Here is a 13399-nt window from a genome sequence, read left to right on the forward strand (position 1 = left end):
CACCATCGCTGAATCTTAACTGGGTGTATTATTGTTTGTCTTTAGGCTCTGGCCCTGATCGAACTGTTCAATGCTCCAGAGGGGCGATACAAACAGGACGTGTATCTCCTGCCCAAGAAGATGGGTAAGAATAGCTCAGTTTATCAGTATGTTTTTACTTGATTTTATAACACGATCAGATGCAAAAGGTTTTTAAATGCAGAGAGATTCTCACGCCAGCCTTGTTTTTGCTGCTCATTGTTGCCACCTTGTGACTTGACCTTATAATTACACCATTCAGCGACCTTATGGCTGGCTACACACTACACAATTTTAAGCCTAAGCCTAGGCCAGATTTATCCCAGCCCCACTCATCAGGAGGTGACCTGATCTGAGGATTGTTGCATCTGATTATTTGTCCACATAATCCTCAAGTGTGTGATGTCAATATGATTATTTTACTGCTCCTGATCCGGTCAGCCTTTTGTAAATATCAAACGTCTGATATTTAAGATTCAGAGTGCCTCCAATTGAATGCTAACAAAGGCCCTTTTGCACACACATCACTACTATGACATCACTCGCCCCAGTGGATGGTGGAAGTAGCAATGTGAGACCTGTGTTCACATTAGGCTACAACACCAGGGTTGATATTTACATTGGAGGTGTATTTTGGGGTGATAAAAGTAACAAAGTGACAAAATAGTATTGGCCTACTCACAAACAGAGGAACTTATGAAAAGTGGACATGAAGAGAAGTCTCTCCATTCAAAAGGAATTGATCGTAAAGCTTCCAAAAGCCTTGGTGACAACACAACTGTCCCCTCAAATACCTCTTTGTTCAGTCGTCAATAAAATGTTAAACTATGCTCATTAAAACCAAGAACAACCTATGAAAACGTGGTTTGATTGCTATTTAACTTATATTCACAAGATTATTAACCAGCATTTAATAGAAATAAAACACACAAAACACCAACACTATAATCCAGCTTTATTTCTGTGCCAGAGCAGGACTGGTGCCACATATACCTCTTTGAAACAATAGAGATAGCAGAAACCGAGTCAGACAGTAACTATTCCTAACACGTACAGTCAGTAATATCAGTTAACTGTGTTAAATACATTAACAACAGCACTTAGCTTCACTTTAGCCCTCAGTTAGCCCAGTTAGCACATTAGCTACTACTATAATACAGCACCTTACAACAGCCAAATAACATTCTCCACAGAAAATACCCACAGCAGAGAGCTAACAAGCAGTTGGTTATGTCACACAACACATAAAATCTCAGCATTTCAAATGACCTTTCTGTCTAACCCATGATGATGTTAGTCCTTATTACTGTATCCACTGTTAGTTTCAAACTATAAAATCCAACCATCATTGTTTATTTGGACTAGTAGAAGAAAGACAAGTGTCCACTGTGGATAGTTCAGAGCTGTCCTTCACTACTCCATCTTTCTTTCCTGCAGCTAAAGTTATTTTACTGCTGATGCTATCTGTAGTAGACACAAAACAAGCCTCAGGTAATTGAGATGGTCCCCTCACCACTAATCCAGAACCATCCATATCTGTGTGTGGATTCTGTGTTGATAAAGCTTCACTTCATCTAAGAATAAGCCATTTTCCAAGTCTTCAAAGTCCACTGAAACTTTCTTCTAGGCCCATACCTATTCTCCATTCTCCTACTATTGCCACTGGTTCAGTGTTTATGTAAATTAGCCATGTTCTCCATAGGAAGAAAAACACCCCCACGCTCTGAACAGGAGTTAGCAGTAGCCAGCCACATATAGGAAACAGGTCGTAAACTTTGACTTTTTATTTAAGCTCTTTTGGAAACACTTCTTAAGTCATCACAAAATATATATATATATACATATACGTGTGATTTCATGGACATCACATGCTCTTTTAAATAAGACTTTTCTCACAACCACCTGATTTTAGAGAATAATATTGATTTGATGTTTTTAACTGAAACATGGCTCAGCATTGATGCCCCTGCATCCCTGATCCAAGACTCTCCCCCTAATCACCGATTTTCATATTCTTTTAGACAAGGAAAAAGAGGTGGGCGGGACAGCCACGATTCTTTAAGCATATGGTTTTAAAGGCATTTTATTTGATGAATATAAATCTTTTTAGTATCATTTCTTTGTTTTAAGCAGTCCTCCTATTCTATGTTTGACCATCTACAGACCTCCTAAACTTTTATTACTGAATTTTCAGAACTGGTCTCTTTTATCCACTCCAAATATGACATAGTTATTATTTTAGGTGATTTTAATCTTCATGTAGACAATCAAACAGGCTCTTTCAGCTCAGATTTTTTTAAACCTTCTTAACTGTATGCATTTTACCCAACATGTAACACAGCCCACCCATAACAGAGGTCATATTTTAGATCTAGTTGTTACCTGTTGTCTGTCAGCATCTGTGACCTCTGTTATGGATGTTGGCTTGTCTGACCATTTCTGTGTCTCTTTTAATATCAGAGATTTTAAGCAGCAGGAAATACCAGTGTGTACTGTCAGGAAACACTATCTAACTGCTGAAGTGGCTGCAGATTTATTGACTTTTTAACTGATATCTCCCCAGATGTTTTACCCTCCTCTTGTGACTTTACTGTGAACAATTTTACTCACTTTGTGCCACATTGTTTTGTATGAAAAGTGCTATAAAACTAAAGATTGATTGATTGATTGATAGCATCATCAACCAGATGTTAAGTTCTTACCATAACATGCAACACACATAACTATACCGTTTCGTTAGCCGTGATTTCACCCAGATTCTGTTTTTGATTTCTTTGTGAACACAGTGCATGATAGGAAAGTCAGCTGAGGACGTCAGTTGTCCTCCATATTTTTTCTGTGAGCTCTCGTTTCTGTGAAATGACCACTGAAGTTGTTGGTAAAAACACTGGGTGTGTAGTCTAACAGTCTGGCTAAATCATCTAGTCTAGCGGTTCTCAATTGGTGGGTTGGAACCTAAACGTGGGTTGCAAAGCCCTATTTAGTGGACTGTAAACATATGCCTGAAAAACTTGTTCCAAAATGTCAATGACATTTTTAAAAAACATGTTTTTTTTGTGCCGTCTCTTTGTTATGTCATGTTTTGCCCTGTCTGTGATCCAAACTGTACTATTGTTGATAAAATAATTCTCATTGGTTGAAAAAAATCTGAAACTTGGGTTGCAGTTTTCATTAATGAGCTGATGTTGGGTCCTGAGGCTTGACTAGGACCACTGTTCTAGGATTATAATGTCAAAATCAGCCCAAACTGTCCTTATGTTTGTGGTTTCTCACATGTCTGGGATAACAGATCCCAAATTGCAGTCGCGACCCCCAGGGGAACACAAAACACCAAATGTGGGGGTGCAAGATGTGGTCCAAAAAACAAAGAAGAATCTAAAACTATTTTAAATGGTGTATTTTTTTATATTATATACATTAATTAAAAAAATTAATTCCATTTTTACTAAGGCCATGGTCATTATTAGGCATCAGTATGAAAATCCAGTACCAACACATCTGATAACTACGATACTGAATTACAAAACAGATTTTGGTGCTTAATTTTGGTACATCACATTCCCCCCAATCCTAGAGAAAGGCAAAAAAGGCATTATGTAGAGAAGTTACACCCATTTCCTTTACTTATATGTTCTATTGGCATTTTATTTCTGAATCATTTTCAATACAGAGCTTGTATTCAGCCACTGACTTTTAAAATTTTTTTTCTCTTAAAAGTTTCGATTTAGTTTGGGCAACATTAAGGCACTGGCACCTTTTAAAAGTATTGATTTAGCACCGGTATCGGAAACAATGCAAACCATACCCAACCCTAGTTGTTATGTACTCATTCAGTCAAATTTTCACTGTTCTCAAATAATTTGACAGTCATCTCTTAATCTGCAGAGTTTTCCGAGAATGCCCTTGGGCATATGACACTTTGGCACCATGAGTGAAGTTATCCTCTCAGTCAAAGAAGTCCCTCCTGTGGGGACCAACTGCAACAAAGCAAGGATGATGTCCTGAGCTCTATGGAAGGCTACTTTCTGGGTTTAGAGTGCTCCTTTCAGTGTTTGTTACATGTAGACAATAAATTTTGCTTACTTTGGGTGGCATGATTGTCTTTTCCCTATGTGAAAACATGAGGGAATGTTGCAGTGGATGAGAAACATATGAATTACACATTTTAACTTGAGTCATATTGAAAAACTATTTCCAGAATATTAAATATTTTAAGTATTTTCAACTTGTTTGTTTTTATAGTGCAGGTGCAGTGGTATAGATAGTGGATGGATGAAAGTAATCTGTAAAAAAATCCTTCACATTTAAGTTTCCAGCAGTAATGACAGCAGTGATGTCGGGGTCTGCTTCTATGTAAAGATTCACACAGATATCATCATTACTACATTTAGCATGTACACTCAGCTGAAGTCTATATGAAATTCAGTTGTATTCTGCCTCTAGTTTTTCCTGCAGTTACTGACTAAAAGCAGACATACACTATGCAATTTCAAGCCAAATCTATGACAGTCTAGGCAGAATGTCAGCTCACAATGTGACTGAATCGCTTACTACGTACATCACGCAAGATTTATGTGCTCACACCACACGGTCCGATGGTTGTTCACATAACGACCTGAGTGCTCACACTGTGTAAGTGAAATCTGTACAGGCTGTGACAGAAATCTGGAATTTGCTTTGAAAAAATCTCACTTACTGAGGTTGAAGTCGTACCTAGTCATGTAATGCTTTTTCACTGTCGCTATCTCTCTCTGTCTCTATCCCACACACACAAACAGCATCGCCATCCATGTCAGCTGGAGGTCCGTGGGTAGGAATATTCCCTGCTTGGTTGTTTACATTATTGCAGCGGGGGGGTGTGGGGTATTAGAAAGTCAGTCCTGCTGTTGTGATTAAAATGTTGTCTGTCAGTTTACACAGGAAAAAATACCCCAAAGTTGAGGATTCTGCTCGTGGTTCTGCTCTCACTGTGGGAGTTTCTGGAGTTGTACTACCAAAATATCAAACATGCCAGAAATCCATCAAACTAGTTGGGAGCAGCTTGTCAGGCTGTAGTTGGGTCATGGTAGACCGTCATACCCCCCGTACACAGCACGACAAACGATGCACGATCTGAATGACAGTGCAAGTGAGTCATACAACTCAATATTCATGGCTAGATCGAATGAAATTTGCACAGCCTATGCCTGGCTTAAAACAATATTATGGTTTTTAGGTAGTGGTGTGCTTTTGCGTTGTTATTATGCCAGTTTTGGGAAAGGAAGTTTGCATTGCTGGGCTCAACATTTTATGCTTTAACCACCTCATAGAACAATGGGCATCTTTAGACTCTAGCACTTATTTTTTTGTGGTTACAGGCTGAAAAGTTTGGGAAACCTTGAATTGGTGTGAGATCCAGCCACAGATGTCAGACCCAGAGTAGGGCTGGGCAATTAATCACAAATTAGATTAAATCGCCATGTGACATGTTTCAATATTCAAATCACAAACAGTGCAATATTTCTTTAACCTGAAATGTGACAAAATACCAGTTTGATACAATTTTTTGAAGCAGATATTTTATGTTCAACACATTGTGCAAACATTCAAGTGTCTTTCTTTTAATTTTAATATTTTACAAAAATTGTAATTTTCTTATTTATGTATGTTTTCCTTAATAGAATGATAGTAACAAAAAATGATCATCCACTTCAATAGAACAATTGATATCAAATTTGCCATACGATTTTCAAAAAATATTTTTTCCTTTGGTCAACTGATCTGATATTGTCCTGGATATAATACAAATATTTGACTGTGTTTGTTGAACAACACATGAACTGAGGAACCTAAAAATAATTGCATATTAATTCACAATCACAATATTGGGTTAAAAAATCACAATTAAGATCATTTCCGCAAATCGTTCAGCCCTAATCCAGAGTGATTTTCTCCACTCTTGTCTTTCCTACAGATGAGTATGTTGCCAGTCTGCACCTACCAAACTTTGATGCTCATCTGACAGAGCTCTCTGATGAGCAGGCCAAGTACATGGGCCTCAACAAGAACGGTCCCTTTAAACCAAACTATTACAGGTAGGTCTCTCCCTTTATAGTCCAACATTTCTTAAAGCAAGTCTTTATAAACCTGCATGTGTAAAACATAACTCTGTTTTATCCACAGGTATTAATGAGGGTGTCGGATCTTCAACACACAGTTGCCCTGGAGAAACAGAGATAACTATTTTATTTTCTGAATTGCTACAAAATGAAGGAATTATTTTACTTAAGCTGAATGTAACTTATAAATAGCACTTGAGACATGCTGTTCCATATGAAGCATCAGACTTGTAGGAAACATAAGATGTACCTAACATTTTACATGTCTTGTCATGTGTTTAAACAAAAGCTTGCTTGCATGCTTTCATGAGTACTTATTTAGTTGCTTATGTTACTAGATCACAAAGTTACTGATTTGTTTGTTTACCCTATTTACAAGGTGCCAAAGGATACTGTAAGAAAGGAGAGATACCATTTAAGTGTCGTCTGTCAGTAATGTTATGGTTTTAGACATTCCAGTGATGAGGGGTTAGTGTGAGCCAGAAGAAACTTTGAATTTTAATCTCTGTTATGTAAGAAATTTTGAAATACTTAAGAATGGTATCTGCATACAGTTCATGCCCTAAAAGGGAACATCCAGTCACTTTTAATTACGTCAGATCACAGTGATGAAATGCACCATTTGCTGTATAAACAGAATGACCTGGGATATTTACGTAAGTTTGATTAATTAAAGCCTGTGTGTGTGTTTTAAATAACTGACTCTTGGTGTTAGCAAACCAAAGAGATATTTTAAGTGCTAATGCCAGATTAAAATGTTCTGTTGGTGTTAAACTGGATCCAAAAGGTTTTGAAGAAGCCAAAAACTCTTTAAACCACTAAAACTCCTCAGTTTCAACACTAAGTTTCTGTTTGCTTTTTTAAATTCCTGCTGAGACGTGACTGAGAGGAAAGTGTTGTTCTGACTGGATATTTCTTTTCAGGGCCATGACATGAATGTGCCTTTGAATAATTTACAACACATAAATATCAGCACTGACCTTAATTATATGTACATTCCCTATTTTTTGTATTAGTGTTACATTAATTGTCTTCCACTGCTTCTGGTAATAATTGTGACTCTGTAATCACTATATGTTAAAAATAATGACTAGGCTTTCTGTTTGCCATATTTTGTTGCTGTCTTAATTTGATCCAACAGGATCACCTCCAGTAATATTTTCTGTGATGAAAATGCATACGTGTGTGTGATATATGTAAGAGAATGCATTAAATCAGCAATAAAGCATTTAACAGACTGATATTTATAACTGTGTGTGTTTATAGAATGACATGAAAAAGCGAGAATTTATTTTCTGAACAGTGCCTATAAAAAGTATTCACCCTCTTTGATTTTTTTTACCCTTTCATTCATAAATCAATCATGGTCAGTTTAATTTTGGCCAAAAAAGGCAAAAAAAAAAAAAAAAACCCTTTGAATGACAAAATGAAAACAGATTTCCACGAACTGATGTCAATTAAATGAAAATATGTAAGGTAGAATGATTGCATAATTATTCACCCCCTTTAAAATGACTGATTTAATTCAACAGAGGTTCAGTCAGTTGGTAGTCTCACATTTAGTGAAATGGAAATCCCCTGAGTGCAGTGAAAGTGTCTCAGATGATTTTAGTATAAAGACACCAGAGTCTGGATGGTCCAGTCACTGTTTGATCGGTATTCATGGATACCATTACGCTGCAAAGACAAAAGAACACCCCAAGCAACTCAAAGTTCAGTTCAATCAATCATAAAGAAATGGAAGGAATATGGCACATGTGTCAATCTGCCTAGAACAGGCTGTCCTCACAAACTAAGTGACTGTGTAAGAAAGAGACTAGTGAGAGAAGCCACCAAGACACTTTTGACTACTCTGAAGGAGTTACAAGCTTCAGCAGCTGAGATGAGAATCTCAGAGAGAAGCTGCATACAACAACTGTTGCCGGGGTTTTTCACCAGTCAAATTTTTACTGGAGTTCGCCAAAAGGAATGTGGAGGACTCCATGGTCAAGTGGAAGAAAGTTCTTCGGTCTTGTCTGATGACCAAAATGATGCTTTCTGGTCATCAGACAAGACACGTGCACACACTGCACATCACCACAAACACATCATCCCCACTGTGAAGCTCGATGGTGGCAGCATCATTCTGTGGGGATGCTACTTGGCAGCCAGCCCTGAAAGGTAGAGGGTAAAATGAATGTGGCAAAATATAGGGAAATCCTGGTGGACAATATTCAGTCTGCAAGAGAGCTACAGCTTGGGAGAAGATTTATTTTCCAGTCAGACAACGACCAGAAACATACAGCAAAAGCCACACAGAAATGTTTACAGAAACAAGGTGAATGTTATGAGGGGGCTGAGTCAAAGCCCAGACTGCAATCCAACAGAGAATTTTACTCTGACATTAAAGAGGTTTTTTTTTTTTGTCTTATTAAAACACTGTAACACGCTAGGCGTATGGTTGGATATTAACAGTAAATGGTGTATTATTTTGGGGATGAAGCTAGCCCTAATAGCTGCTAACATTTCCACATAACTCCCTCTGTGTTACATTCTCTACATTGTGTTCCCGCTCAGTCAGCCCTGCTGAGCGTCACACTGCTGTCCCCCTCTGGAATATTCACCATCCCTCTCGCTCTCTCTCACACCGGGCCAGCTGAACTAACTGCTAATATTAACAGTTGAGTCACTGAGCTGGGAGGAGGAGGGTCGGGGGGGTAGAGCATTCTGGAAGCACAGTAGTAACTATATAAACATGGGGACTGTGCAGGCATTAGAAGAAGCACACAGAGGCAAGAGCTGACAGAGAGGAGGCAACTGAAGGAGACTGCAGGGAGCCTTCAACGTCTTAAGACACAGAGAGATACACACTAACAGTAAGTAAAATCAGACTTTATGTTAATGAGTGAGTGATGATATCTTTCTGATAGGCTGTTATGGTTAAGTGAATGAGGAAAGTTAGTTTAATCCACTTGTTCAGAACCTTTTAGGATTTTTGATTTGACTTTAAAATTAAGCTCTGAAGATACTTAATGGTTTCCTTATTCTATGTTATTTTCATTACATTACTAAAACACTCCAGCACACTTCGTTGGCACAATTCCAACATTTGCTATCTTGCTTCAAAACTTAGTGTTGCCCAGAACTTTATCAGGTTGCAAAAAACAGGATGAAGGTCTGAGTGCCAAAATGTTGGGACGCTGTTGGAAGAGCAGACAAGAGTGCTGAGTCTTTGTTTTCTACTTCTGTTTTTGTTTGTTTGTTTTTGTCCCCAAAGACATATTTACAAGTCAGTCATAGTTTACACATTACATAGCAGTGGGGGATTTTTCATTCCTTATTTTCATATGGTGAGAAAGAACCGAAAGGAGCCTGTTGAGGTGGTTCAGGCCTATCATCAGGGTGCCTCCTGGTCACCTCCCTGTTGAGATCTTCCTGGCATGTCTATTTAGAAAGATGTCCTGGGGTAGACCCAGGACTTGCTTGAGGGATTATGTATCTCATCCTGCCTGAGAATGCCTCAGAATCCCCCAGGAAGAGTTGTAAAATTTTGCTGGAGAGAGGAATATCTGGGTGGACTTGCTTGGCCTGCTGCCACGTGACCTGATAAGTGAAAGAAAATGGATGGATGGAGAAAGAGCATGGTCTTTCACTTTAACTTCAATTTCATCAGAAATTTCTAGAGAAGCACTAATCTGATATTGGATTTTTTGCAGGCTTCCAATATGCCGATATGGACAGATTAATTTTAGCTGATACTAATGTTGATACTGATATTTAAATGTAGTCAAACCTATAACTTCAGTCCTTGAAAAACACAATTTAAAGTTGGTGGATGAACAAATTAACAAATTTCAGTCCTTAACACAGACCTTAAAGAAAAAAGAATGACGATAAAGACTTCAGTCATCATAAGTCTATAGGTCCAGTGTAAAGCTCACTAACTTACATTATTCCGTATTTACAGCTGTAAGGGCAGATTTTACTGGTAAAATATTGGTTGCAAATATCAGCAAATAGTTTCATATCTGCCAATATGATAATTCACTTTTTAAGGTCATATCTGCCAATACCACTAGCATATCCATAATATCATGCATCCCTTGAAATTTCTGTTCTTGGTATTATCTTCGTCTCCATCTTCCCTCTCTTCCTCCTCCTCATAGTCTGTTGCCTCCAAGGCTATAATGGTTTGGGATTTTTCATTCGTTTTTATTTTTATTTCATTTTTACCTTGGATGAGTGAGGCATGATTATAAACACTGGGCAGCAGAAATGGTCTTTGTTCCTGAACTTACTTTGTATAAAACTACATTTAGAGTGAGACTGTGTTCGGAGTTTTGCAAAAAAAAAAGGTGAGCAAATGAGTTTTGCAAATTGTGTCTAACCAGGAAAAGGGTTTAAGATTTTGTTGATGTGGGGCAGATTCGAATGTGAAATAGTGTCTAGCAACTGTAAAAAACTGTAAAATCATACTGAACACAAAAAATGCCCCTAAAACCACTGGTATGAAGAGTGTGAAGAACCTAGATCAAATCCTGATAGACAGGTTGCTTTCTGACCATAAAACAGAAGTTTTTCTTTGCCTCTGTAGCTTTGCTAAATATTAATGAGCTCACGGTGGATTAATGTTGGCTCCTCAATAATAGGACAAAGAGTCTGGTCTAGACCTGTCCTCTTTGAAGAGTGTCTGGAAAAACACAGGGTATGAATTGGTATTATACAAATGAAGACTACTTAATTGATTGGCATTGCCATCAGGACCAGATCTTTAACTGTGGAGTCCATTTTCATTGTGTAGAGTAGAAAATAAAATCTTGATGATCCCTCGTTTCTTCCTAGGAACATCAAACAAGATGTCTTCAGCTAAGGGAGTATCCATTGGCATTGATCTGGGCACCACCTATTCTTGTGTTGGGGTTTTCCAGCATGGCAAAGTGGAGATCATCGCCAACGACCAGGGAAACAGGACCACTCCCAGCTATGTGGCCTTCACTGACACAGAGAGGCTAATCGGAGATGCTGCCAAGAATCAGGTCGCCATGAACCCCACCAACACCATCTTTGATGCCAAACGGCTCATCGGGAGAAAGTTCACAGAGCCAGTCGTCCAGTCTGACATGAAACTCTGGCCTTTCAAGGTCATCAGTGACAGTGGAAAGCCAAAAGTCCAGGTGGAGTATAAAGGGGAGATCAAGGCCTTCTTCCCAGAGGAGATTTCGTCCATGGTGCTGGTCAAGATGAAGGAGATTGCTGAGGCCTACCTGGGACAGAGGGTGTCAAATGCAGTCATCACAGTTCCAGCATATTTCAACGACTCCCAGAGGCAAGCGACGAAGGATGCTGGTGTGATCTCTGGACTGAACGTCCTGAGAATCATCAATGAGCCCACAGCAGCAGCCATTGCGTACGGTCTGGATAAAGGCAAAAGAGGAGAGAAGAACGTGCTCATCTTTGATCTGGGTGGAGGAACCTTTGATGTGTCCATCCTAACTATTGAAGATGGTATCTTTGAGGTGAAAGCCACTGCGGGAGACACGCACCTGGGAGGGGAGGACTTTGACAACAGGATGGTGAACCACTTTGTTGAGGAATTCAAAAGAAAACACAAGAAGGACATCAGCCAAAATAAGAGGGCCGTGAGGAGACTGCGTACAGCCTGTGAGAGAGCAAAAAGGACCCTGTCCTCCAGCACCCAGGCCAGCATCGAGATCGACTCTCTGTTTGAGGGCATAGATTTCTACACATCTATCACAAGGGCTCGCTTTGAGGAGCTCAACTCAGAGCTCTTCAGGGGAACGCTGGAACCTGTCGAGAAGTCCCTGCAAGATGCAAAGCTGGACAAGTCAAAGATTCATGAAATTGTTCTAGTTGGTGGCTCAACCAGAATCCCCAAAATCCAGAAGCTCCTTCAAGACTTTTTTAATGGCAGAGAACTAAACAAGAGCATCAACCCTGATGAAGCTGTGGCCTACGGTGCGGCAGTGCAGGCCGCGATCCTCATGGGAGACACCTCAGAGAACGTCCAGGATCTGCTGCTGCTGGATGTTGCTCCTTTGTCTCTGGGCATTGAGACTGCAGGTGGAGTCATGACGCCTCTGATCAAACGAAACACCACCATCCCCACCAAGCAGACTCAGATCTTCTCCACGTACTCTGACAACCAGCCAGGAGTGCTGATCCAGGTGTATGAAGGTGAGAGAGCCATGACTAAGGACAACAATCTCCTTGGAAAATTTGAGCTCACGGGCATCCCTCCTGCTCCAAGAGGTGTACCACAAGTGGAAGTAACTTTCGACATCGATGCCAACGGCATTCTGAATGTGTCCGCTGTGGACAAAAGCACGGGCAAAGAGAACAAAATCACCATCACCAATGACAAGGGCCGCCTGAGCAAAGAGGAGATCGAGCGCATGGTGCAAGAATCTGAGAAATACAAGGCTGAGGATGACATGCAGAGAGAAAAAGTATCTGCAAAGAACTCCCTTGAGTCGTACGCCTACCAGATGAAGAGCAGTGTCGAGGATGAGAATCTGAAAGGAAAGATCAGTGAGGAGGATAAAAAGATGGTGATTGACAAGTGCAACCAGACGATCTCCTGGCTGGAGAACAACCAGCTGGCAGAGAAAGATGAGTATGAGCATCAGCAGAAGGAACTGGAGAAGGTGTGCAGGCCGATTGTGACCAAGCTGTATCAGCAGGGGGCGACACCACCAGGAGGCTGTGGAAGTCAGGCGGGAGGCAGCTCCAAAGGCCCCACTATTGAGGAAGTGGACTAAAACCATGATTTCAGCATGTTCAGATATCTTGAATGTATCACGGTTGTTTGATGGTAGAATCACGTCATTTTATTGTTTTTTTTTCCTGAGCATGTCTTAATAAAAATGTTTTTTATTAAATAAAACCATCTTGTATTTGTTTTTGTTTGTCATACTTTTGGTGTATTTAAGGGAGAATGACTGCTGAGGTTTTCACTCAACAAATCAATGCAGAGTATTTGTCTCACTTTTGACAAAACCAGGATTACTCTCGTCATCTTTCAAAATAAAGTTAACCTGTTGTAAGGCTTGCATTATCTGAAAACATGAAGGTGATCTAGACAGGTGTTTGCTTTAATTTATAAAAAAAGCATCAGTATCTATTAACCAACATTTTGTTAATGAACAGTTCTCACAAACAAGTCCGGGGCATGTCAAACAAATTAATGGGCTGATTTTAGCTCCTGATTTCAAAATAAATTCTAAGCCTGAAAAGTTCCTTGTCTGATAGGTGTGTCAAACTATTATTGGATTCTGATATTCAAC

At 39.5% G+C, this 13399-nt stretch overlaps 2 protein-coding genes across 3 annotated transcripts in view; both read left to right on the top strand.

Annotated features, from left to right (window-relative positions):
• The window catches only part of ahcyl1 (adenosylhomocysteinase-like 1), a 32032-nt gene extending 24679 nt beyond the window's left edge, over positions 1–7353 (top strand). Inside the window, exons 15-17 of one of the 2 annotated variants that reach the window (XM_041800172.1) lie at positions 46–124; positions 5972–6092; positions 6181–7353. In XM_041800172.1, the coding sequence (XP_041656106.1) occupies positions 46–124; positions 5972–6092; positions 6181–6187 (207 nt within the window). In that variant the 3' untranslated portion in view covers positions 6188–7353. Of the gene's footprint in view, positions 1–45; positions 125–5971; positions 6097–6180 lie in introns of those variants that run through there. The other variant, XM_041800173.1, reaches the window with a different exon arrangement.
• Positions 7354–8837: 1484 nt separating this feature from the next.
• hspa1b (heat shock protein family A (Hsp70) member 1B) lies at positions 8838–12958 on the top strand. Its single transcript, XM_041799279.1, has 2 exons — positions 8838–8971; positions 10938–12958. Exon 2 carries the CDS (start codon positions 10952–10954, stop codon positions 12872–12874), a length of 1923 nt encoding a protein of 640 aa, XP_041655213.1. The 5' UTR covers positions 8838–8971; positions 10938–10951; the 3' UTR covers positions 12875–12958.
• The last annotated feature ends 441 nt before the right edge of the window (positions 12959–13399 follow it).

This window comes from Cheilinus undulatus, linkage group 11 (assembly GCF_018320785.1).
Source record: "Cheilinus undulatus linkage group 11, ASM1832078v1, whole genome shotgun sequence".
NCBI lineage: Eukaryota > Metazoa > Chordata > Actinopteri > Labriformes > Labridae > Cheilinus > Cheilinus undulatus.